At 39.8% G+C, this 27,832-nt stretch overlaps 1 protein-coding gene across 2 annotated transcripts in view; it reads left to right on the forward strand.

Moving 5' to 3' along the window:
- LOC140211744 (poly [ADP-ribose] polymerase tankyrase-1) overlaps positions 1-27,832 on the forward strand; it is a 126,651-nt gene that overhangs the window by 91,836 nt on the left and 6,983 nt on the right. For both annotated transcript variants that reach the window (XM_072281874.1, XM_072281875.1), the window contains 11 exons: positions 745-964; positions 5,187-5,296; positions 8,102-8,290; positions 8,399-8,636; positions 9,144-9,226; positions 9,321-9,441; positions 12,371-12,468; positions 17,060-17,134; positions 23,774-23,879; positions 25,753-25,939; positions 27,364-27,520. In XM_072281874.1, coding sequence (XP_072137975.1) covers positions 745-964; positions 5,187-5,296; positions 8,102-8,290; positions 8,399-8,636; positions 9,144-9,226; positions 9,321-9,441; positions 12,371-12,468; positions 17,060-17,134; positions 23,774-23,879; positions 25,753-25,939; positions 27,364-27,520 — 1,584 coding nt within the window. The remainder of the gene's footprint in view (positions 1-744; positions 965-5,186; positions 5,297-8,101; positions 8,291-8,398; positions 8,637-9,143; positions 9,227-9,320; positions 9,442-12,370; positions 12,469-17,059; positions 17,135-23,773; positions 23,880-25,752; positions 25,940-27,363; positions 27,521-27,832) is intronic.

The raw sequence follows: 27,832 nt of genomic DNA on the forward strand, positions 1-27,832 counted from the left end.
GATGTATTACTATTAATTGTGTGAATGTTTAGGTCCAGATCAAACAAATTTCAGATTAGTATAGAAAACTCTACACTGCATTTTTGTGTTTGAAATTTGAAATCAATAAGATTAAACTTCTGATCTCTACCTTGTGTCGGTCTTAACCCAAAACATTCATTGTCAATTTCCTGCCACAGGGTTTTTCAGTTCTGCTAACTGCAATGATAATTCTGAGGATTGAAATGCAGGAGAATAGAAGTTAGGTTAAACCTATGGTTCAGTTTCATCTGGAATACTGCATTCAATTCTGGTCAGTGCAGATCATGAGAAATTCGCCTTGAGATATTAAAATATTGAACAAGTTGATAGTATAGGGGGAAAGAACTAGATTCCACTATCAAATATGAGATAGAAAAGCAAATATAAGTGTTAGTCATTATTGGTTTTAATAGAAAGTACTTCTTCACACAAACAAAAGTTGAATTTTGGAATTCTTACTCCAAAAAGCAGTTGAGGTTAGTGCAATGGAACATATCAAGGCTGATTTTTTTTATTAGTTCTAACTTGTCTTGAGGAACCAAAACTAGTAATGGCTTTAAGAAGCAGGTTGTCGACAGTCTAATTGAATGGAAGAACAGAATTATGTAGTTAAATGAATGACTTCATTTTTGTTCCTTGATGCCCTGGAAAATAATTAGCTGATCAGATAATGTAAATAAAGCTGATCCAGATGTGTTGTGAAAGTCACCTTCATTTTCTTAGCATGGAGCTGACCCGACAAAGAAGAACAGAGATGGCAATACACCTCTGGACCTTGTGAAAGAGGGAGATACAGATATTCAGGACTTACTGCGAGGAGATGCTGCTTTACTTGATGCTGCCAAGAAAGGCTGCCTTGCTCGAGTCCAAAAGTTATGTAGTCCAGAGAACATAAACTGCAGAGATACTCAAGGAAGAAACTCAACACCACTCCATCTTGCAGGTAAGATCTTCACTCGTACAGGTTCACCACCACAAATCCAAAATGATCGGGACCTGTGCGGTGCCAGATTAGTGATTCTGCCAAACGACAGGTAGCTAGGTTAGGACTTAAATGAATAAGTACCTCTAAACCACTTGATGATCACCTCACCCTCGGATAAACTAGGTGGCAGATAGATACTGTAAGCATTGTTCTTTACCAAGAGTTCTGTGATTGGATGCACAGAGCAGTTATCTAAAATCATCATTATTGTACAATTTTTGTCCAGACTGACAGTATCACAGTGAGCTCTTGCTTTTGGAACAAAGTAATGTTCAAAACATTCCAATCTAATGTCAGTTGTAATCCTTTTTTTGGCATGGTAAATTACTGGAAACTTTCATACCTATGAAAACTTTGGCATGTAAACTTTTGCCAATGACTAACAACTTACACCTGTGGGTTCCTGAAGCATTAAAGCAGCTCAACACAGTGACACAGTCTTCTGATCCTCAATAACCTGTTGGTGATTGTGCATCCTCTGTAGTCATTGTTCGTTTTGGAATACAACACCAATTTAAGGTGGTTTCGTCCACATTTTAGACTTCCTCTGTCTCTGGACTTAAATTTTCATCAGAAATCAACTTAGTAAACTCATCAACAAGCTCAGTGGCTGCTTCCTTGTCTGCTGACCGCACAAAATTCTAAACCATGTCCCTGCTTGAAACGCTGAAGCCACTGTTCACTGTAATCACACTCATAATCCAGCCCTAGTTCTTCATGAAATAGTTTCACTTGTTCCTTCACCATCTCTCCTGACAGTTCTACAGCTTCACGGATGTGGAGTTTAAACCACTTTATGAAAACTTTTATCTAGTTGTGAACATCTTCCATCTTTCATTGTTTTCCTTATGCACATCTATTGTTTTGATTTGCTATCAGCAAAGAACTGGAGCAACTCTTCTTTTTGTTTCCTTATATCAAAAATTGTCAAAGAGCCAATGTTATGCAAGTCACATATGCTTTTCACAGACACACCACTCAAATTTTTGCAGAACTTCCACCTTATCTTGTATAGATAAGGTATGATGTTTGCACTTTACACCACAAGAAACACTTCCTTTATTCAAAGCGGTAAGTGCAGGTTATAAAAATCAGTGCAGAATAATGCAGGAATGAATTGCTTTTTTAAGACTGTGCCAACAGCTGCTTCTACTAATAGCACCACCAAAACAGTGGTAAAGGGAAACAGTTAAGAGAGAAGTCTGAAATTAGGCTGGTGAAAGTTATGTCCAAACCAGCAGTGGAACTGGATTAATGATTGCTGGATTCAAGGTGGTCAACCTGTATTATGTTATTGCTGATATATTTTTACTTTTATCTACATTCCTCATTATCTCATTGTTTTATTCTATAGTGAAACAGTATTTCTGTTTCATTTCACAAAGCCAAATCAATCATCTGCTAAAGATGGAGTCTTAAGGAAAGCACTATGAGAACTTTATTGGGGAATTAGAAAAGCCAGATGGGTGAAGGTCGGCAGGATGAGTCCTCGGAGTCTCCTTGTGATTGTTACTTAGATCAGCATATTCTTGGAGAGGGCAGAATGGTACCAGGGAGTGATTACATTACAGAGAGAAGCAAGAGTTATTTTAATTAAGATTTTCAAACTCCTTGAGTGGTTTTATTGAGAAAATAGAAAAATTACTGCTTATGGCAAATGGGACATTCACCAGAGAAAATGGATTAAAAATGAAGTCAGAGAACCAGAGATGAATTGCAGAGATATTGTGAAGAAGGAATTAAAGTGATCTGAAACAAACTATATGAAAGGTTAATGGGAACAGGTGCAGCGATAACAAAAGAAAATTAGAAAATTACTTTTATGGGGACTCAAAGAAAAGTATAGCATTAAATAGAATATACTAGACATGAAGTTACTTGAATAAATCTGCCCAAGAGCTGGCAAGTATATTGGGTACCATTTTTTAATTGCATGGCATCTAATGAATCTTTACTTTTATGAAAAAGTTAATTGTAACCTGAACTGAACAATTACAAGAAAGAAGGAAAGATGCAGCTGTGTCTCTTCGTAAATTTATTTTACTTAATGTCTTTAAATCAAGCTTCAATATTCTGCTTTGGTTTCTGGAAGCCAAGATTATACATGATATGAATTTAAAATTAAGTCATTTAAATGTTTCAGTTTCAGGAGATGGAGTATGAATCTTTAAAAGTCTTAGCTTTAGATGAGTCACGATACTCGTGTCTCTAAGTTATAGCTTAAGCTGAAGTTCTACCACAGAAATTACAGCAATTTAAGCTGAGACCAATTTTTACGTGAAGCAGACCTAAAGAAAATCTGGATCTGTCTGTACTCTTGGATGAATGACAAAGATCCCTCATCCTATTCTGAGATGAGCAGAGATTTCATGTGTCCTGATCAATGTTTTTCCTTATACCAATAATAGAGAGCATTTCTTAAAAATCTGGTCATTGCTTAATGTACCTTGCTGTGTTTGGCTGCCATGTTTTCCTACAAAGTGACTGCTCGTTATTGCACCTAACATCATTTGAGGTTATGAAATACTGTATATAACAATATTCGTTAGTTAAATATAATTATGAATAATAAAGCAGAAAATGCTAGAAAAACTTAAGGACAGCATTTGTGGAATGAGAAGCAATTGATGGGTCACAGATCAAAAATTTGACTTTTTTATATATAAATGCTTTTCTGTATTTATCAATAATGTTTTTTAAAAGCTGGAGACACTCCTTTTCATTTGATTAAAGGTGATAATTTTAGTGCTGTTTCTACACACCTAGTATGAGGAACATATGGAATTGCAACATGTTCAGCTGCTATCCTTGATCAAATCTTTGTAAGAGGTGAACTTAAGTTTACCCTTACCGAACCTGTATTCTGTCAAAGTATCCACCTTGATGAGAGATGTACTGTTAGTCAGAAATATGAAGCTTGAATATAAAGCATGCACACATATGGGTAGGTTAATCTTGTAATACTTGGCACATAACAAATCTGGCAAAATTAGGTGAAAACTGTTTGCCACCCCATATGTCTCTGTATCCAGTACATTATTCTCCATGGCTTCTGCCATCTCTAACGGGATCCTACCACTGAAAGGATCTTTCCCTCCCCCTTCCCCTCTTCTTTCCATAGGGATCGCACTCTATGTAACTCCTTTATTCACTTGTTCCTCTCCACTGATCTCCCTACTGTACTTTTCCCTGCAAGCATGACAAGTGCAGGGCTCCAAACAGTCTTTCCAGGGGTCACCTTTTATCTGGTGGTCTACATTGTGAGACCTGATGCAGATTGGGGCATTGCTGTATCGAGCACATTTGCTCAGTCTGCTGCAAAAGGCAGGATATCTGGGTGGCTACTCATTTCATTTTTCTATACCCATTTTGATATGTCTGCCACAGCCTCCTTTACAGTCATGATGAGGCCATACTTGGGTTGGAGGAGCATTATCTCATATTCTGTCTGGGTAATCTCCAACCTAATGGCATGAACATCAATTTCTCTAACTACCAACATCAAAGTTGCTGGTGAACGCAGCAGGCCAGGCAGCATCTGTAGGAAGAGGTGCAGTCAACGTTTCAGGCCGAGACCCTTCGTCAGTTAGTCCTGACGAAGGGTCTTGGCCTGAAACGTCGACTGCACCTCTTCCTAGAGATGCTGCCTGGCCTGCTGCGTTCACCAGCAACTTTGATGTGTGTTGCTTGAATTTCCAGCATCTGCAGAATTCCTGTTGTTTGCGTTTAAATTTCTCTAACTTGTGGGATTTTGCCACATTCTCTCCTCCTCTCTTTCTCTATTCCTGATGCTGGTTACCGTTTCACTCCTTCTCTTCTCCTTTTCTGCCCATCACCTCTCTCTGGGTTTCCCTTGTTCCCTTTGATCTATGGTCCACTGTCCTTTCCTGCAGTACTTTATTTCTTCTACATATCCTCTCACAGCTTCTGATTTCACACCCCCCCCATCCACCTTCCCTCTCACTGATCATGCCAGCTTGTACTCCTTCTCCCCCTCCCCACCTTCATATTCTGATGAAGTCTCAGTCCAAAATGTCAACTTCCCCTCCATCGATGCCGCTTGACTGACTGTGTTCCTCCAGCATTTTGTGTGTGTTACTCAAGATTTCCAGCATCTGCAGAATCTCTTGTGTTTATAAAATTGTTTGCTGTACTATTTTGTTCTGCTTTTGTTTTGTAGCTGGTTATAATAACCTTGAGGTGGCTGACTATCTTTTGGAGCATGGTGCAGATGTAAATGCACAAGACAAAGGGGGCCTTATTCCCCTTCACAATGCAGCATCCTATGGGGTAAGTGGCCACATTTTCATCTGTCATTAAATCTCATATCATTCAAGAAGTGGCTGTACCAGACCTAGAGAGTCAATATCTGTAAAGCTGGCAAGTGTTCATTTCATTAGAGTTCACAGGCTGTGCTGAATGCAGTGCAGGAGACAGGGAGTTAGTCCATCAAGTGTTGTGAACTTGAGCTATTTGCACAAAATATTTTAAATATTTTGCATCGCCATACATTTATTGGTTATCTAAAAATGTTTATTGTAATTTCTTTGCAAATATATTTTAACAAATAAAGGCATTGTTATTTTTGTTATGGTGGGTGGGGGGGAGGGGGATTAATAATCAATCTGAAGGGTTCTTGAGTTATTTTACTTTCTGAAGCAAATTTGCTACATTTTGTTTGTCTCCAGCTTGTTTGCAGTATGTTTTGTTCCTTCTGCAGTCTTAGGCAGTTGCATGGCTGTTTATCTGGCTGTCATATGCAGGTGTCATGCTATTGAAAGAGGAAGCTGCTGAAGACAGGAGCTACTCTTTACCTGTCCTCTGTTTTAATGCATTTGTATAAATTAAAAAGTAGAACTGGCCACCTGCTGATGCAAGAGACAAAAATACTGGGCTTGTGTAAATAAAAATGATCCTCTCATCTTATTCAAAGTAGAGCAGACAGTTGTTGTGTTTTGATCAGTTGAAATCCACATTAGATTAGATTACGAGGACACGCAGTCCTCTTTTATTGTCATTTAATAATGCATGCATTAAGAAATGATACAATGTTCCTCCAGAATGATATCACAGAAACACAAGACAAACCAAGACTAAAAAAACTGACAAAAAGCACATAATTAAAACATATAGTTACAACAGTGCAAAGCAATACAGTAATTTAATGAAGAACAGACCATGGGCACGGCAAAAAAAAAGTCTCAAAGTCTCTTGAAAGTCCCATCATCTCACGCAGACGGTAAAAGGAAGAGAATCTCTCTCCCTGCCATGAACTTCCAGCGCCGCAAACTTGTCGATGCAGCACCCTGGAAGTACCCGACCACAGCCGACTCTTGAGTCTGTCCGAAAACTTCGAGCCACCGAGCACCATCTCTGCCGAGCGCTTCGAACCCGGCCCCGGCAACAGGCAATAGGCAAAGCCGAGGATTTGGGGCCTTCCCCTCCGGAGATTCTCGATCGCACAGTAGCATCGGCAGTGAAGCAGGCATTTCAGAAGTTTCTCCAGATGTTCCTCCATGCTTCTCGCATCTGTCTCCATCAAATCAGGATTGTACACGGCCCCTACTTACAAATACGATATCATTTCGGAGCGGCCGCGTGCACTGCATCGCGCCGCCATCTTCTCCTTCCCTCCAGGTGATTACTTTATCAGTGAATATACCTGGTTTGCTTTTAGTATACCTATCATCGGATGTTGGGGTGGAGGTGGGTCTCCACCGAAGGAGGTATTTGCACTCCTTCCCTCTGCTAGCCTGCAGATTACCCTTGGGCAAGTTGTATCACCTGCTTAGAAACCCGATCAGGGTCACATGAAGCCATGGGAGCAGGTAGTGAATGGCTGTATGAGCAGCTGATGCCAGGCAGACAGTCTCTGAAGAGCATTGAAAATTGCTGGGGTCACCCATTTTGTAAAGACACTGTCCAGCAGAAGGCAATGGCAAACCACATCTGTAGAAAAATTGGCCAAGAACAATCATGGTCATGGAAAGACCATGATCGCCGACGTCATACGATACAGCATATAACCACTAAGTCTACCACATCTGATCTTTTTAAAAAAACAATACATTGTGTATAATATGTGTATGGTGGCAGAGCAGCATTAGTTGCTGCTGACCTCAAAGCTTTTCAGAAGTTTTTTAAAATCTGTTTCGATTGGCACCTGTTCTGCCCAAGACTGCAAGAATTTGTAGAAATTTCTTGCTGCCTCGGGAAAGAAGGTAACTTAATCAAGGGCACCTCCCATCTCGATTCTTTTCTTTTCTCCCACATCCTATCAGTCAAAAGATTGAAAAACTTGAGAGCACATGCAACCAGGCTCAGGGACATCGTTTGTGTTGCTGTTATAAGACTCTTGTCTGATAAAGATAAGCTCTTGATGTTGCAATCTTATTTCGTTATTCTCTTCGCACTGTGTTGCACTTTCGTTTATTTCATTATTCTCTTCGCACTATGGTGCACTTTCTTTGTACTGTAACCACTATACTTTTCATTCTTTTTGTACTATTTTGATTTATTTCTGTATGGAATGATCTAACTGGATGACATGCAAACAAAAGCTTTTTCACTTTGAGATGTTAATCAGTTACCAATTAAAATGCTTTCTGTTCTAAGGTATCATTTGAGATTGAACCCACATGCCTAACATCTGTAATATCAAGGAGCTCTTTGAACAGAATTCTTCCTAGTTTTCTGTTTGATAATTTCTATTGGCTAAACATCATTTGGTATGCTATATAAAGATTGAAGTGCACTCCAGTTATTCACGATGTAACATAGTAGTTAGTACAACACTTTACCAGCAACCTGGGTTAATTCCCGTTGCTGCCTGTAAGGAGTTTGTACGTTCTCCCCATGACCACGTGGGTTTCCTCTGGGTGCCCCAGTTTCCTCCCACAGTCCAAAGACTTACCCGTTGGTAGATTAATTGGTCCTTGTATATTGTCCTGTGATGAGGCTAGGATTAAACTGGGGGATTGTTGGTGTCATGGCTTGAAGAGCCAGAAGGGCCTAGTCCACACTGTTTGTCAAATAAAAAATAGTGTTTCAAATATCTTGTTATATGTTTTTAGCTCTATTTTGCTTTTGTTTCAGCATGTGGATATTGCAGCACTTTTAATCAAATATAACACCTGTGTAAATGCAACTGATAAATGGGCCTTCACTCCTTTACATGAAGCAGCGCAGAAAGGAAGAACACAGCTATGTGCTTTGCTGCTAGCTCACGGGGCAGACCCTACCATGAAGAACCAAGAAGGCCAGACGCCTTTAGATTTGGCTACGGTATATTTTTAATTTTTTTTTACATCAGTTCTTAAAGAGGCTTTTAAAATAAGAGCTTATAGACGGTTTAAAGTTTAAGAAGCTACTCATGCTTTTTTTTCATTTCAGGCTGATGACATCAGGGCCTTACTTATTGATGCAATGCCACCAGAAGCCCTCCCAAGTTGTTTTAAGCCTCAGGCAACTGTTGTTAGTGCAGCAGTAATCTCTCCAGCCTCAACCCCTTCTTGCTTGTCTGCTGCTAGCAGTATAGATAACTTGAGTGGCCCACTTGCAGAATTGTCTGTTGGCAGTAGTTCGGGTGCAGCTGATGGAGCTACTGGCACTGAGAGGAAAGAAGGAGAAGGTAGGTTGACTGAAGCAACTCTTCTAACTGTGCTAGTTGTGGGCAGAATTTCTAATATATTGGTCTTGAGGAATAGTTTTGAGAATGTTTACTTAGAATATCTCAACTTCTATTTGATGGGAGTGCATTACAACCTTTCAGGTTTTAAGTTGATACTAGATGCATTGTGTGGAGGGACATGGACATTTGGTGTTTGGGTCACAACCTTTCATCTGGACTGAAAGTAGAGGACAGATAGCCAGTGAGGGGGAGGAGGGTAAGAACTGGCAAGTGATAAGTAGATTCAGCTAAGGAGGGGCAAAGTAATCATAATTTTGTAATGTGAGAGGAAACCAGAGCACTCTGGAAAAAATCCACATGGTCAGAGGGAGAAGGTGCAAGCATTAGACAGCACCCAAGTCACTGGAGTTTTGTGGCAGCAGCATGTGCCCTATTGGTAATGCAGATCTGTTTTCATTTTAATGTAATATGAAGGTGAAACATTAAAAAATTCTGTTTTTCCACCAGTTACTGTCCTTGATATGAACATAAACCAATTCCTTAAAAGTCTAGGCTTGGAACACCTGCGAGATATTTTTGAAAGGGAACAGGTGGGTGAAAAAATAAATTTTTTATTGCTTGAAAAGGGTATTTAGAATTTGAATATTTTCTAAATTCTGGAACTTGACAAATTTTAATTTCTAGATTACTTTGGATGTGTTGGCTGACATGGGACATGAAGAGCTTAAGGAAATTGGAATTAATGCCTACGGGCACCGTCACAAATTAATCAAGGGTGTTGAACGACTGCTCGGGGGACAACAAGGTATCTGTTCTATATTGTCTTTCTTTCATTATCTTTCATTTAAAGCAAGGAGGCTGTTGGATTTTAAGATGGCATAAGTTTTAAAGTGAAGAAAATTGATTAAGCTAGAAATCTCATCTTAATGTAGAATAGTTCAAGGAACATTTGCATGGAGTTCTGCATAGGTATGTTCCATTAAAGCAGGGAAAGGATGGTTGGGTTAAAGAACCATGGTGTACAAAGTATGTAGAAAATCTAGTTAAGAAGAAAAGAAAAGCTTATGAAAGGGTCAAGAAACTAGGTACTGTTAGAGCTCCAGAAAATTACAAGTTTGTTAGGAAGGAGCTTAAAGATGAAATTAGGAGAGCCAAAAAGGGGCTATGAGAAGGTGTTAGTGAGCAGGATTAAGGAAAACCCCAAAACATTCTACAAGTATGTGAAGAGCAAGAGGATGAGCCATGTGAGAATAGGACCAATCAGGTGCGGTAGTGGAAATGTGTGTATGGAGTCGGAGAAGTTAGCAGAGGTACCTAATTAGTACTTTGCTTCAGTATTCACCAGAGAAAAAGATCTTGGTAGTTGTGGGGATGACTTACAGCAGACTGAAACGCTTGAGTATATAGACATTAAGAAACAGGATGTGCTGGAGTTTTTGAAAAGCATTAAGTTAGATAAGTCACCGGAACCGGATAAGATATACCTCAGGCTATTGTGGGAAGCGAGGGAGGAGATTACTGAGCCTCTTGTGATAATATTTGCATTATCAATAGGGACGAGAGAAGTACTGGTGGTTTGGAGGGTTGATAATGTTGGTCCCTTGTTCAAGAAAGGGAGTAGAGATACCCAAGAAATTATAGACCAGTGAGTCTGACTTCAGTGGTGGGCAAGTTGTTGAAGATTGTGAGAGGCAGGATTTGAGTATTTGGAAAGACCTAATCTGGTTAGGGATAGTCAGCTTGGCTTTGTCAAGGACAGTTCATGCCTTATGAGCCTGATTGAATTTTTTGAGGATGTAATAAAACACATTAAAGGTAGAGTAGAGGATGGTAGTGTATATGGATTTCAGTGAGGCATTTGATAAGGTTCCCCATGCAAGGATCCTTCAGAAAGTAAGGAGGCATGGGATCCAAGGAAACCTTGCTTTGTAGATCCAGAACTGGCTTGCCCACAGAAGGCAAAGGGTGGTTGTAGACTGGTTTGTATTCTTCATGGAGGTCAGTGACCAGTGCTGTTCCATAGGGATCTGTTCTGGGACCCTTCTTCTTTGTGATTTTTATATATGTCGTGGATGAAGGCTGGGTTAGTAAGTTTGCTGATGACACAAAGGTTGGAGTGTTGTGGATAGTTGGGAGGGTTGTCAGAGGTTACAGTGGGACATCAATAGGATGCGGAATTGGGCTGAGAAGTGGCAGATGGACCAATCTAGATAAGTGTGAAGTGGTTTATTTTGGTAGGTCAAATTTGATAATAGAATAAAATATTAATGGTAAGACTCTTGGCAGTGTGGCAGATCTGAGAGATCTTGGGGTCCGAGTCCACAGGACACTCAAAGCTGATGCACAGGTTGACAGTGTTGTTAAGAAGGCCAATGGTGTCTTGGGATTCATTAACCGTGGGATGTAGTTCACGAGCCGTGAGGTAATGTTACAGCTATATAAGACCTTGTTCAGAACCCCCTTGGAGTACTGTGTTCAGTTCTGGTCATCTCACTACAGGAGGAATGGAGGAATGTGGATACTATAGAGAGAGTGCAGAGGAGATTTACAAGGGCGTATGTTATGAGAATAAGTTGAGTGAACTTGGCCTTTTCTCCTTGGAGCGACGGAGGATGAGAGATGACCTGATAGAGGTGTATAATATGATGAGAGGCATTGATCATGTTGATAGCCAGAGGCTTTTTCATAGGGCTGAAATGGCTGACATGAGGCGACCTAGTTTTAAGGTGCTTGGAAATAAGTACCGAAGGGATGTCAGGATTAAGTTTTTCATGCAGAGAGTGATGGGTGGGTGGAATACAGATAAAATAGGGTCATTTAAGAGCCTCTTAAATGGGTTCATGGAGCTTAGAAAACTATAGGGCTATGTGCTAGGGAAATTATAGGCAGTTTTTAGAGTAGGTTACATGGCCAGTACAACATTGTGGGCTGAAGGGCCTGTAATGTGCTGTAAATTTCTGTGTTCTAAAAGGGTACAAGATTAGCCACACACGATGCTACTTACCTACAGAAAGGTGTTTTAATTTCTGTGTGCCAGAGTATTCTTGTCATTCAAGACCCCTCACAAAGATTTTCTAATCATAATCAATTTTTGAAAATAAACAATATGGAATTCTCTGCCACAGGAAGCAGTTGAGGCCAGTACAATGGCTATATTTAAGAGGGAGTTAGATATGGCCCTTGTGGCTACGGGGATCAGGGGGTATGGAGGGAAGGCTGGAGCGGGGTTCTGAGTTGGATGATCAGCCATGATCATAATAAATGGCGGTGCAGGCTCGAAGGGTCGAATAGCCTACTCCTGCACCTATTTTCTATGTTTCTATATGTTTCTATATTATTGCTTAATCCTCATTGCAAAATAACGATGTGCTATATGCACAATTATTCAGCTTTGTTTCCAGTGAGCATATATCATGGCTTGATTTCAAGAGAAAGCCCCTGCAATTTTACTTGCTTGTGTGTGGCTTTATATTAGAATGGATAAATAGGTTGTTGATGTCCTTTTAGTTGTTTTTCTTCAGATGCTTTATATATTACATCACTGTAGTTCAATATTCATGTATGAGTTAATGAATGAACTTATATATAATATATTCTGCCTGAAGTACATTGCACCAATGCTGTGCCTCTGCACACCCCTTCTGCTGCAATTACCTTTCCATAACCCCCTCTTTGTCTGCCTTTAGGCTCATTAAGTTTTTTGCAAAATTTAATGTTGATTACCCTCTTCCCAGGTACAAATCCTTACTTGACTTTCCATTGTGCCAGCCAAGGAACCATTCTTATTGATCTTGCACCTGATGACAAAGAATACCAGTCTGTGGAGGAAGAGGTATTTTATCTTTTGGGTTTGAGAAAAAAAACATCTTTTGCATCAACAACATTGATGCACGTTCTGGAATTTTGTTTTTAAATAGGTCTCTCTCTTGATTTTCCACCTGCTTAAACCTCAGCTATTTGGTCAAACAATAGTGTTAAAGTAGAGAGGGTTAAGGTTCTAAACTGTAATCAGGATGGTTTTCCAGAACTGTGTGTTACTGATCTAATGAACAAGGAACCAGTGCTGCATCTAGTCCTAGAAAATGTGTGGGACATACAGTATGGGAGATGGTTTAGCTATCAGAAAGCAGAATAAGCAATCCAAATAAAAATAATTGTAGGTTTAATTTCAATGGGTATGAGTTGCAATTGATAGACATCAATTATAGACATCAAAGATAGTTATTAGAAGAAACGGATGGCTCTGCTACAGTTGAGGCACAGTCCATGACAGACAAAGGAAAAGCAAGGAAATCCTGAGCTTTCTGGATGACAACAGAGGGTGACAGTGGTGTGGGGAGCTGCCTTTTGACAAATGTCAGGTTGCAAATACTAATGAGAATCAGGCTGATCTAAAAGGAATCAGAGAAAAAAGTAAAGAAAGTCAGAGAGGGCATGTAAAAAAAAAAAAGAAGAAGGGCTTCGACACAAATGGATGACCACTTATATTTCGTAGGAATATAGACAGGAGGACTAGGTTTAACAAGGAATGGAAAATTGCACATGAATGCTGGGGCCACTTTGAATACTTTGCGATTGTCCTCATCAGAGAAGAGGATACTTTGAAAGTATGGTGAAGAGTGCAATAGTTGATGTACTGTACAAAAAAAATGATTGCAGTGGGATGTTGGAAGAGTTGTATGAACTTGAAGTAGGACTGGGGCATCATGGGACTTCTGAAATGAGCAAAAAAAGGAAGTTGCCAATACAGTCAATATAATCTTTTCTTTGGATATGGGGTGACACCAGAGGGCTGGAGAGAAGCAAATATTACACCCTCATTCAAAAATATAATAAAATAACCTGAATAACTACAAGCTAATCTCAGTTTCGCCTTGGTAATGAAATAGCTTTTAATAATATTGATCTGGGACAGGATTAGTAGACATCTGGAGGAAAAGAGATTAATTTAGAAGGGAAACCAGCTTGTAAAGCACATACAGTGCAAGAAAATGTTTGTGAACCCTTTGCACTTACCTGGTTTTCTGCATGAATTACTCATAAAAAGTGGTCTGATCTTCATCTAAGTCACAATAATGGACAAACACAATCTGTCTAAGTTAACACACAAACAATTGTATTTCTCGACAATACTGAGTACACCATTTAAACATTCAGAGTCCAGGTTCAAAAGTATATGAACCTCTGGGGTAAGCCTTTCTACAAAAGCTATCTGAGGTAAGATGTTCCAATCAATGAGATGAGATTGGAGCTGTGGGTTGTAGAAGTGCCTTGCCCTATAAAAAAGACAAAAAAGTCAGGTTACTGATAGAGCCTGTTCTTCTCAAGAAAGATCTGTTTATGTGCACTATACCTTGATCAAAAACAGCTTTCAGAGGATCTTAAAAGAAGAATTGTAAGATGCATGAAGCTGGAAAAGGCTACCAAAGTATGTTCATCAGTCACTGTAAGAGAAATTGTCTACAAATGGAAGAAATTCAGTATTGTTGCTACTCTCCCTAGGAATGGCTGTCCTGCAAAGGTTACACCAAGAGCACAGCATGTAGACAATAGGTGCAGAAGTAGACCATTCGGCCCTTCGAGCCTGCACCGCCATTCTGAGATCATGGCTGATCATCTACTATCAATACCCGGTTCCTGCCTTGTCCCCATAACCCTTGATTCCCCTATCCATAAGATACCTATCTAGCTCCTTCTTGAAAGCATCCAGAGAATTGGCCTCCACGGCCTTCTGAGGCAGCGCGTTCCACACCTCCACAACTCTCTGGGAGAAGAAGTTCCTCCTCAACTCTGTCCTAAATGACCTACCCCTTATTCTTAAACCATGCCCTCTGGTACTGGACTCTCCCAGCATCTGGAACATATTTCCTGCTATGTAATGCTGAAAGAGGTGAAAAATGACCCATAGGTAACAGCAAAAGACATGCCATAATCTCCAGAACTTGCTAAAGTCTCTGCTCATGTGCCCACTATAAGAAAAACAAGCATGGTGTTCATGGAGCGATCCCACAAAGGAAACCACTGCTCTCCAGAAAAAACAAACAGTGCTGCACATCTCAAGTTTACAGAAGGCCAGCTGGATATTTGTCTGATATTGTGACTTGGATGAAGATCAGACTACATTTTATGAGTAACTCATGCAGAAAACTAGGTAATTGCAAAGGGTTCACAAACTTTTACTTGTATTTGATAATGCTTAATGAGATAATAGATATGGAGGGTATTTCAATTGATGTCTAATTTGACTTCCAGAAAACTTTTGAGAAAATGCAAATCTATAGGCTTATCAGTAAAGGTGCATTGGCAAAGTGCATATAAAATTGACTGAGTAACAGACAGTAGGGTTGTGGCAAATGGTTGCTTTTCAAAATGATGGAAGATGAATAGTGGCTTTCCCAGGGGGTCATGGCCATTGCTTTGTCCGTTCTATGTTAATGATTTGGTGTTGAAGAGGGAGGTGCATGGCATAATTTCTAGGTTTGTAGTTGACACCGTGCTTGACAATATTGTGAAGAGGATAGTGATGGATTGCGGTAAGTTACAGGCAAACACATGGCAAATGGAGTTTAGTGCTGCAAAGTATGAGGTAATGCATTTTGTTGAGAACAGTAGAGTTCAGAAAAAATGGTTTATGTTTAAATGGGGTGCAGGGGCAGAAGGGCATGAGGTAAGGGTGCACAAATCAGTGAGGTGGCAATGTAACTTGAGACAGTAGTACAACTTTTCTCTGGATTATGTAGGACCTGACTTTAACTAAATTCTCTCATGCAGTTTTTAAAGTGTTTCTCTATTTACTAACAATAATAAATCATTATTCATTAATGATTCAGTACACCATAACGAATATTCTATTAGTTTAATTATGGGTAATGTTAGGGTAGTTATTCAGTGAAAGAATAATAGCAAGAGAATGTAGAGGAAGATTAAAATGGATATTTTGACCTTGCAGAGAAATTGACCTACAGACAGTTGCTGGGATCAGAATCTTTATGTAGCCCAGCAACCATCTATATATACATGCAATTTTAGGCTTTATCAGTTAGAGGCATAGAATTGAAAAGAGAGAAGTCATGCTGAAACATTGGTCAGGCCCCAGTTGGAGTATTGTGTTCAGTTCCAGTTACACTACTGTTACAAGAATAAAATGGAGAGGCTAAAACTTTGTCTCCCGCAGGCTGAGAGGGGATTTGATAGAAGTATATATATTAAAAAAAAGTTAGAAAAAGCATGTGGTCATAATTTAAATTGCACTTTTGGGAGACACATGCACATTAAAAAAGCCCTCTTGTTTTAGGTTCTGTATGTTATTGTAAATAGATACTACTGAATTTTCCATATTCTTTCATTTTAAATGTAAATGGATTTGCTACAAATCATATCTTATGTCATCGATTAATCATTTTGTATAATGGTAGGTTGTGACACGTTGGGCGACATAGCATTAGATAGAATATAATATTAATGGTAAGACTCTTGGCAGTGGGGAGGATCAGAGGGATCTTGGGGTCCAAGTCCATAGGACACACAAAGCTGCTATGCAAGTTGACTCTGTGGTTAAGAAGGCATACGTGGGATTGGGTTTAAGAGCTGAGAGGTATTGTTGCAGCTATACAGGACCCTGGTCAGACCCCACTTGGAAAACTGTGCTCAATTCTGGTCGCCTCACTACAGGAAGGACGTGAAAAGCATATAAAGGGTGCAGAGGAGATTTACAAGGATGTTGCCTGGATTGGGGAGCATGCCTTATGAGAATAGGTTGAGTGAACTCGGCCTTTTCTCCTTGGAGCGACAGAGGATGAGAGGTAACTTGATAGAGGTGTACAAGATAGTGAGAGGCATTGATCGTGTGGATAGAGGCTTTTCCCCAGGACTGAAATTGTTAGCACGAGAAGGCATAGTTTTAAGGTGCTTGGAAGTAGGTACGGAGGAGATGTCAGGGGTAAGTTTTTTACGCAGAGAGTGGTGAGTGCGTGGAATGGGCTGCTGGCGGCGGTGGTGGAGATGAAAGTGATGGAGTCTTTTAAGAGACTCCTGGATGGCTACATGGAGCTTAGAAAAATAGAGGGCTATGGGTAAAGCCTAGGTAGTTCTATGGTAGGGACATGTTTGGCACAGCTTTGTAGGCCGAAGGGCTGTATGTTTTCTATGTTTCTATAGCCAACCTTTGGAGTGTATTTAATAATGAGGAGGTAAGTTATTGTTACTGTAGCTAATACATCAACTTATTGAAGTTAATTTAGCATTTCATTGAGGTATAGCGTAACTGCAGTTCCTAGTACTTGATTGGCTGTGAAACATGTGATATTCAGAGGCTGATAGTTCTTATAAGAAACAATATACTTGCCCTATGTTCTCGTGTCATTGTGCTGAGTGTCTGGTCCCGTTACACAGGAAGAGACACTAACAAAGATATTGTCATTTAGATGCAGAGTACCATCCGAGAACACAGAGATGGTGGGACAGCCGGTGGAATTTTTAATAGATACCATATCATTAAGGTAAGACACTGCTAGAATATTTTAACATACAGTATTTTACAATGATTATTTCAGATTTGATTTATGCCAACTTTGACTAAAATACAGTTTAAATGGAAGTGAGTTATTTCATGACATTGGTGTGTGAAAATGATTTCTCTCCTTGCGCTTGCTTCAGAGACAGTATTACATAAAGTTCCTGGAGTAGTGACCAGATGCTTAGACCATTAACTCTGTAGAAGGAAAATTTAAGTTAAATTTGGAATATATTAGTAACGCTGATCATTGTCAGAAAATACTCTTCAGGGAAAGAAATCTGCCTCCTTTATCTGATCTGGCATAAGTGCAATTTATCTCATTCATGATTGACTATCCTTTGAAATCATCTTGCTGACCAAACTGTTCAAAAGCAGTTAGGGGAGGGATAATAAATGCTAAAATAAAATAATAGCTTCAGATGTGGCGAGTTCAATCTGCAGCATTCACTTCATTGTAGATGCTGCCTAATTAGCTGAGTGCATCTACAATTGTTTTGTTTTTTTTCTGTACAATAAGTACTAACCTTCCTAGCAACATCCATTACATTGTGGTAGTGGGATATTGATCTGCCTCCTAAGAGTTATGTGCATTATCTTTTTCAATTTTTTTTTGATTTTGGTTCACATCCCAGTGAGACTTCAGATGGAAAAGTCTGGGACTCTCAACAAAAAAAGCTTCTGTGAGCTTAAAATTCTGAACCTGCTGTGACCTGCTTGTCATAAAATACTACTGCGTAAAAACAGACCCTGTGGTCCGTGCCATCATGATTTTCTGCCTAGTCCATCTACCTTCACCAAGAGCACGTCCCTACAAACCCCTCTCATCCATGTATTTTTACAAACTCTTAAATGTTCCAATTGAACCCACATCTACCATTTCTGCCATCAGCTTGTTCAACACTCACACCACTTTGAGTGATGGTTTCCCCTCAGATGCCTCGTAAATATTTCACCTTAAATCCTAAACCTATGACATCTAGTTGTAGTCTTACCTATTCTGAGGGGAAAAACCTGCGTGCATTCACCCTATTGATTATCCTTATAATTTTGTGTACCTCTATAAGGTCTCTCCTCCTCTTGTGCTCCAAGGAATACTTTTACAATTTCTGCACTAGGCTCCAATAAGGTCCAAGGGGACATCTTGTCAAGCCTTGGGGATGTATCCACTCTAACTTGCCTCAAGCCAGCTAGCACCTCCTCTTTTGTAATCCAAATGCGGTTCATGACCTCACTACTTTTATCCCAGTTCTAAGCTCGCTGTCCATCTCCTGGGTAAAAACATGCAAAAGGTTCATTCAAGGTCTCCCCTTGCTCTTTTGGATCCATCCATGAACAAACACTCTCATCCTCAAGGGGAGCAATTTTGTCCTTTTCCATCCTTTTCTATGTACAATTGCAAGAAAACATTTGTGAACCCTTTGCAGTTACCTGGCTTTCTGCATTAATTACTCAATAAAATGTAGTCTGATCTTCATCTAAGTCACAATAATAGACAAATACAGTCTGCCTAAACTAATAATACATGCTTAATTTCTAAATGACAATAAAAGAGGACTGAGTATTCTCATAATCTAATAACACACACACAGTTGGACTTTTCATGTCTTTATTGAATACATTGTTTAATCTTTCATAGTCCAGCCTGGAAAAAGTATGTGAATCCTTGTATTTATTAACTGGTAGAACCTCCTTTAGCAGCAATAACCTCCAGCAAACATTTCCTGTAGCTGCTGATCAGACTTGCACAATGGAGAGGAGGAATTTTAGACCATTCCTCCATACAAAACAGTTTCAGTTCATCAATATTTCTAGGATACCCTGCATGAACAACCATCTTCAGGTCAGGCCACTGCATCTCAATTGAGTTAAGGCCATACAAAAGCAGGATTTTTTTTTTCTTTTTAAACCATTGCTGTTAATCTACTCTTGCATTTCAAATCATTGTCTTGTTGCATCATTTAACTTCTTTTAAGCTTCTGGTGACGGGCTGTTACCCTGACTTTCTCCTGCAAACTGTCTTGATACAATTTTGAATTTGTTGTTCCCTCAACAATTGCAATCTGTCCAGGTCCCGAGGCAGCAAAGCAGCCCCAAACCATGATGCCCCTTCCACTATGATTCACAGTTGGGATGAGGTTTTGGTGTTGGCATGCAGTGCCCTTTTTCCTCCAAACATACTGCTGTGCAACATCCAGGTGATCTTTTGCAAACTTGAGATGTACAGCATTTTTTTTGGAGAGCAGCGGTTTCTTTTGTGGGTTCCATCCATGAACACCATTCTTATTCAGTGTTTTTCTCATAGTGGGCACATGAGCAGAGACTTCAGCAAGTTTTAGAGATTCCTGCAGGTCTTTTGCTGTTACTCTTAGGTTCTTTTTCACCTCCTTCAGCATTGCACATTATGCTCTTGGTGTAATCTTAACAACAGTACTGAACAACTTCCATTTGTAGACAATTTCTCTTACTGTGGACAGGTCTTTCAAAATGCTTTTGTAGTCTTCTCCAGCTTAATACATGTCTACAATTCTTCTCTTTAGGTCCTCTGAATTTTTTTTTGATCAAGGCATGGTGCACTTAAACAAATCTTTCTTGAGATGAGCAGGCTCTGTCAGTAGCTTGATTTTGTGTCTTTTTTTATGTAGGGCAGTGCACCTTTACAACTCACACCTCCAATCTCATTTCATTGATTGGAGCACCTATAACCATATGACAATTACAGCATGGAAACAGGCCATCTCAGCCCTTCTAGTCCGTGTCAAACTCTTACTCTCACCTAGTCCCACTGACCTGCACTCAGCCCATAACCCTCCATTCCTTTCCTGTCCATATAGCTGTCCAATTTAACTTGTTAAGTGACAACATTGAACCTGCCTGAACCACTTCTGCTGGAAGCTCGTTCCACACAGCTACCACTCTCTGAGTAAAGAAGTTCCCCCTCATGTTACCCCTAAACTTTTGCCCTTTAACTCTCCACTCATGTCCTCTTGTTTGAATCTCCCCCATTCTCAATGGAAAAAGCCTATCCACGTCAAGTCTGTCTATCCCCCTTATAATTTTAAATATCTCTATCAAGTCCCCCCTCAACCTTCTACGCTCCAAAGAACAAAAACCCAACTTGTTCAACCTTTCTCTGTAACTTAGGTGATAAAACCCAGGTAACATTCTAGTAAATCTCCTCTGTACTCTCTCTATTTTGTTGACATCTTTCCTATAATTCGGTGACCAAAACTGTACACAATACTCCAAATTTGGCCTCACCAATGCCTTGTACAATTTCAATATTACATCCCAACTCCTATACTCAATGCTCTGATTTATAAAGGCCAGCATACCAAAAGCTTTCTTCACCACCCTATCCACATGAGATTCCATCTTCAGGGAACTATGCACCATTATTCCTAGATCACTCTGTTCTACTGCATTCTTCAATGCCCTACCATTTACCATGTATGTCCTATATGCAAACACGAGGAAATCTGCAGATGCTGGAATTTCAAGCAACACACATAAAAATTGCTGGTGAACGCAGCAGACCAGGCAGCATTTTACTATCTCTTACTATCTCTTCTTTCCTGACTTGACGAATGGTGTCGACCTGAAACATCGACTGTCCCTCTTCCTATAGATGCTGCCTGGCCTGCTGCATTCACCAGCAATTTTTATGTGTGTTGCCTGAAATTCCAGCATCTGCAGATTTCCTCGTGTTTGCATTTTTAAACCTAACTCCCTGAATTCACTTTGTAGGATCTTTTCATCCTTGCTTCTCATGTGGACCACTCTTAAAGCTGTAGACTCGATCTGAGATGTCTGTCCCTGGCACCTAGGAGGCAGCAAAATATATTGGAGTCTTATTCTTTTCCACAGAGTTTCATGTCTGTTCCCCTAACCATTGAGTCCCTGATTACTACCACACTTCCCTTTACCCCTTTCCTTTCTGACCCACAGAGCCAGTTTCGGTGTCAGCAACTGGCCATTGAGGCTTCATCATGGTAACCACACCCCCCCACCCCTAAATAATCTCCAATGTAGTATACTTGTTATTAAGGTCTATAGTTGTCAACCACTTAGCATTATACTGTCAGCCAATTCTCAACTGTGTTCTGGTGATGGTCTCCTTGAGTTTAGCAGCAGTGCCAACTTCTTGTAATTTCCTAAATAAGTTGCACTAGAAAATCTGGTGAATATTTAAGTGTTTTAATTTTTATAGTTTAAATTGATTAATAATAGCATATTTATTTGAATGGTCTTTGGATGTCTTGAATGCTTAAATATGTTAAACTAGTTTAACTGACTACTAAAGTAATTCCATGGTTGTCACTGCTAGCATGTTGTCTTTTGAGGTTGAGCACCACTATGTTAATACCTGCTCTCCCTATTCAGTCTTCACATTGCCCATATTTCATGAGGTAAATAACTTGATCGGCTATTGACCTAAGATTTCCAAAGTGATTCTTCTCTCCGTAAATGTCTTCTCCACCTCATGTCCTTTTTATCCCAAATCAGATTTAAATAAAATTCTTAATGTTACACACTGAAAAAGCTTCATTTTCACTTTTTTTTTTGTTGGCCACATTTTAATTTTTGTTGCATCTTTTTATTAAACTAGAATTTGTGGAGAGACCAGTTATCCTTTTATTCTCTTGGAGACTTCTTGCTCAATGGTAGTAAACTGTTTATGTTCCAGACAATTTAGTGCAATCCAAAACTACCTCTATACATGACATGGTTTTGGTATTATCCTCCTCATTCTGTTTGTTTAAAAAAAAACAAATGGTTAAATACATGCTTTTATCTTATTTGAACTTCAAGTTTTATAGACAAGATGTTCCCAAATTATTCACCTTCATTCTATCTTGACCTATCTTCAAAATATTCCTTTCCTGTAAGAAGCTGAAGATTACTTTGACCAGATTTGTGCATAGGTATCAGGGCACTAAGTTACTTGTGCACGAGGGCACCAGGCACCATCTGTTAATAACAAATTTACCATACAGTTGTTGCTTGTCAGTGGATAACCAGTAACATTGCAGCCAATTCTACAGCAATGCTTGTTACATACACCTGTTAGGGTGCATTCTCCAGTTACCTTATAAGGTAACCATAGCCTTCAGCCAGGAGCAGATGTCATCAGGTGGTTCCCAACCTTCACAGAGTGTTTCGACCCTTAACCACAACACTCTCCAGTTGGTGGGCCGGCAGTGGTGGCCAAATCACTACCCATCTGCTCCTGGCTTCCAGCTCCCCTCTTCTCGCCTACTCCAAATCCAACAAGAAGCTCGTTCTGCCTCTTCCCCCATCCTACGAGCTGCTTGTTTTTTGCTCCTTTCATCCTGGCCCAGATCTGACAGCAACTGCCATGCTGATTTGGCTGTGAAACCTCTGCAGCCGATCTCCACAAGGAACAACCATGCCTGCCATCCCTTGTCCTTACACTCCTGCACTAAGGGCTGGTACTTCAAGGCCTTTCTCTCGTGGGCCTCTTCCCATCCCTCCTCCCACGGCACAGTCAGCTCAACCAGAATTACTTTCTTGTCTTCGGTTGACCACAGTACAATGTCCGGGCGTAGGGTTGTGTGCACCACATCCAGGAACTGCAACCTCCTTCCCACATCGACCCTCATCTCCCAGGACCTGGCCGTTAGCAGCAGATTGGGCTTTGGTTGTTTAGTTATGAAAGGCCTGGCTCCCTCTTTGATGAAGGTGATGGCCTTCCTCAAATCTGTGCCAGCCGTCCTCTTCTTGCATCTCTCCTGCTCTAGTGTATCAGCAAGAGCGAGAAGCACCTTATCATGGCGCCCCCTATACCGTCCTTGAGTTAGAACTGTTTTACACCTGGACAGTATCTGAGCCAGTATCCCCTTTTGACCACAGAGCTTACAGTTCGGGTCCTCTCTCAGCCCCCATGTGTACAGATGTACTGGTGAAGGAAGAGGAAGGAAATACGGAAGGGCTCCAGTCTCCATAGCTGCCCATGAGATCTTGCGCTTAGGCAGATCCCATTTTGTCCAGGCTGTTGTTCCACTGCCTTTGACATCCGCTTCTCTTTCTCATAGATCCGTAATTCTGCCTGTACCATGTCTCGCCTGTCCATTATGCTTGCGAAAGTAGATTAATTATTTCAGTGTCAAAAAGGGAACATTGCAATTAGTTCTCCCTCTCTTGCTCAGTTAAGGGAGCTAAAAACTGGGAATAAGCTGATGATTAAAAGTGAAACTGGTTTACTATGTTGTTTATGGGAAGTAATACTCCCAGTGCCTGGTCTAGCCTGATTGTGACTCCAAATCCACATGACTATGTTTGTTAATTAACTGGCCTCCTAGCCTGTGCCAAGGTATACCAAGCTGCTTTGATTCAAAACTAAAACATACTACACAAAAAGTAGACAATGAATACTGGCTTTGCTTGTGACACTCAAGTCCCAAAGCTGAGTAGTCAAAGACACCATATTTGAAAAGGACACTTCCTCTATTGTAGTAAAGTTCTTAATTTTTGTGGTTCGGGCCTTTGCTGCTACATCTGGAGTGTGTACTGACTTGCAGTGAGGGATGGAGCTGTGTCATCTAGTTTAATTACAGGTTGCTCTGCTATTTTGGACCATGATATTTTTTAAAATATTTTGCAGATTCAAAAAGTTGTGAACAAGAAACTTAGGGAGCGATTCATTCACCGGCAGAAGGAGGTAGCAGAGGAAAACCATAATCATCACAATGAAAGGATGCTCTTTCACGGTGAGTCTTTGAAAGCTTTAAAATACAATAGGGTTTGCGTGCTTAATGTAAAGGAAAGCCACAATTCAGCAGTGTTCATTTTTTATATTGATTGCTTACTCTGCAATTTTCTTTAAAGCATGCAAAGCTACTTCAGTCCAGTTTATGCAGATTAGATGTATGCAAAATGTAGCATCAATTTTACACCAATATAAAACAACTAATTAATTCAAAGTCCAAAAGATAAAATGAAGAAAATATTGCATTTTATTCTACTGCTCATAAAGGTCTTAAAGCATTTCACTTCAACTGATTGTAATTGCTTACACCTCTGATAAGGGAAGTGCTATCAAGGCACCTAAGTAACATGTTTTAACAGAGCAGCTGTAGATTATTGGAGTTCTGTGAGAATGTATTCAAAATAGTAAATGCAGAACCAGTGGATGTGGTATGCTGGAATTTTCACAAGGTTTTATTTTGAGGTCTGACATAGAAGGTTGTTGAACCAGGTTAGAAACACGTACCAGCATGGATTGACAGTGAGAAAACAGCGTCTTTCTCAGTTTTGCAGCTATGACTAACAATACTACAGGGGTCTGTGTGTATGCCACAAATATTCACGATCTATCATCGGTGATATGACTGAGGGAATAAAGTACAAGTTTTCAGAGTTTGCTGATGACATGTGAGTAACGTTAAGGATACAGAATTGCTTCAAGGGAATACAAACAAACACACACAATGACTTTGCAACCAACATGGGTATGCACGATGAGAGAAGACGTGAGTTATCCATCTTAGCCAGTGAAGACAAATGCTGAAATACTTTTAAATGCATGTGAGAAATGTAAATTGGGAATGGTTACAAGACAGTGAGTTAAATGTGATGCTACAATTGGCAATCAAGAAGGCATATGGTACTCTTAGAGGATTTGAGTCCAAGAAGTTGTACTACAGTTATATAGGGCCTAGTGAGACCATCGTGTGCAGTTTTGGCCATCATAACTAAAAATGGTTTACTTGGTGTCTGGAAGAAATGCAGCAAGGATTCTTGCAACTGACTATAATGATGGTGGATGTATCATAAAAATACTTAATAGACTAGGCCTTTTTTCTCTGGAGTTTAGATTAATAAGAAGTGACTGCATTAGAACATGTATAGGGATTGACAGGATAACATTTCCCCTGGCAACAGGAGCAAAGGTTGAGATGAGTTAAATTTCTTCCTAGCGGGGAGTGAATATTTAGAATTCTCTACCCTGGGGGGTTTCAGGGACATGGTTATTCAGAAGAAGAAGAATCAGGTTTAATATCACTGGCATTGTTCTGAAATTCAACTTTATGGCAGCAGTACAATGAAATACATGATAAATATAGAGAGGACAAAACAGAATTTCATTAAGTATATATGCCTATTAAATAGTTAAATTAAATAAATAGTGCAAAAGAAAAAAATAAGTAGTGGGGTAGTATTTATGGGTTCAATGTCCATTTAGAAATCAGATGGCAGCAGGATGAAGCTGTTCCTGAATTGCTCAGTGTGTCTTCTGGCTTCTAAACCTCTTTCCTGATGGGAACAATGAGAAGAGGGTTATTGTGTTTAAACTGATGGGCTCATGGGTATTAAAAGATTCAAAAGATATAAGTGCATATGAAGTAGGTCAGCAAAGATTTTGTTGAAGGACAGACTAGATTCAGGGGGCAAAACGGCCTGTGCTTATGTTCCTGTTTCTTCTGTTCATCTATTTATATTTCAGCTGTTGATTCAGTTACTTAATCTCTGCAGGTACTGGATAGGCAACAGAGTGGACAAATTACTTTTTATTACATATTGTTGGGATTATTTTAATAGTGTGCATACTAAGCAAACTTTAATTTTGAATTTGCTTTCCAGGTTCTCCATTCATCAATGCTATCATTTATAAAGGGTTTGATGAAAGGCATGCCTATATCGGTGGGATGTTTGGTGCAGGAATTTACTTTGCAGAGAATTCCTCAAAAAGCAATCAGTATGTCTATGGTATTGGAGGGGGTACTGGATGTCCAACTCATAAGGATCGGTCGTGTTACATATGCCACAGGTAAAGGCTGGTGCAGTAAATGTTTCAACTCTGTCTACATATTCTGAGGTACAGTGAAAAACTTGTCTTGAATATTATCCATACAGATCAATTCATTACAACAGTGCATTGAGCTAGTACATGATAGCAAAATGACAGAATAAAGTGATGCAGTGCGGGTAAACTTAAGTTGCAAGGTCCATCTTATTGTACCAGGGATGCTTCCAATAGTCTTTTAACAATGGGGCAGAAGCTGGGCTTGGTGGTATATGCTTTCAAACTTTTTTCCCGCTGGGAGGGGGCAGCAGAGAGAATGTCTGGGGTGAGTGGGATCTTTGATTATGCTGGATGTTTTATTGAAGCAGTGAGATGTGTAGACACAATCCATGAAGGGGAGGCTGGTTTCCATGATTAGCTGACCTGTATCCACAGTTTCTTGCGGTCATGTGCCAGAAGTACAAGATTGTGATCTCAATCCACACAAAGTTGTGGCGTACCCAGATAGTTACTCCAATCAATATTTTTTGTTTGTTGTATTAAACAGTCAAAATAAATCACAAATTAACTGGTATGACAATATTCAAGAGTAATTGTAACCCATTCTATGAAATTAGCTTGTTTAATTTCTTCAGGAGAAGTGAGTGGGTCTCCTCTCCACACATTCATCATCAAGTAAAATTGTTGCATCTTTTATTAAAATAAAATTTGTAGAGAGACCAGTTTTCCTTTTTTTTTCATCTTGAAGGAATTAAATGGCAGTAAGCTGTTTTATGTTATAGACAATTTAGCATAATCCAAAACCATCTCCACGCCTGGCATGGTTTTGATATGATCCTCCTCATTCTATCTGTTAGTCAAAAAACCGATGTTAAATACCTGCTTTTATCCTTTTTCAGCTATTGGTGGGCCTGCTTTTTACCTCTAGCAGTTCCTGTTTTGATTGTTTATATCAATGCAGCATTAAATTACACCTAGTTAACATGTAGGTGTCTCCATTGGGCACAGATATAACCATTTCTCTGTGACAAACATGTAATTAGAAAAGCTTTCTATTATCTGGATAGTCAGCCATATGGTAAAGGAAATAGTTTGGATTTTTGTTTCTGTCTGTTGTTTCAGTTGAGCATGTCTACTGACTCCCTCCCTCTGATCTGAATTCTAAATTAAAAATACTTCAGTCCCACTCACCCACATCATCATATCTTTGATTAAATTTTAATTAGCATTTTACTGTACGAGTTCTTTTAACTTTCCCAAATTGTGCTTCATATTAAGTTAGGCAAGTACATATCTGGTCATTGTATTGCATACATTATGTGCATAATGTTAGAAAATAATGCTGAAAGGATATGTTAGTTCTGTTTATGCCACATTTTCCATGATTGATTAATGTAATTTTGCCCATGTATATTTGTTTCAAAAAAAACACTTTTTTCTAACTGCAGGCAGATGCTGTTCTGCAGAGTTACACTTGGGAAGTCATTTCTACAGTTCAGTGCAATGAAGATGGCTCATGCCCCACCAGGACATCATTCTGTGATTGGAAGACCTAGTGTCAATGGACTTGCTTACGCAGAGTATGTTATCTATAGAGGAGAGCAGGTACTGAATCATCTGGAAATTGAACACTCTCCAGCTATTTAAAATGTTCAAACGTGTGAATGAATACCAAAAAATGGCTATTAAAATTGGTTCAACATGGGAGACTGAGGAGGAGATATTAAGATCTACAGAGGGGTAGTCACCCCTACTCTGCAATGTGTGGCTGTCAGGAGAGAAAGAGAACAGGCAGACAGTGCTCTTGAGCCCTTCCTCGTCGTTACAGGTGTACCACTGTAGATACTGCTGGCGGGGGGAAAGCTGCAGCAGCCGCATCTCTGGCATTCAGGATGGCTGTGTGGCTCAGAAGGGAAG

This window comes from Mobula birostris, chromosome 17 (assembly GCF_030028105.1).
Source record: "Mobula birostris isolate sMobBir1 chromosome 17, sMobBir1.hap1, whole genome shotgun sequence".
Lineage (NCBI taxonomy): Eukaryota > Metazoa > Chordata > Chondrichthyes > Myliobatiformes > Myliobatidae > Mobula > Mobula birostris.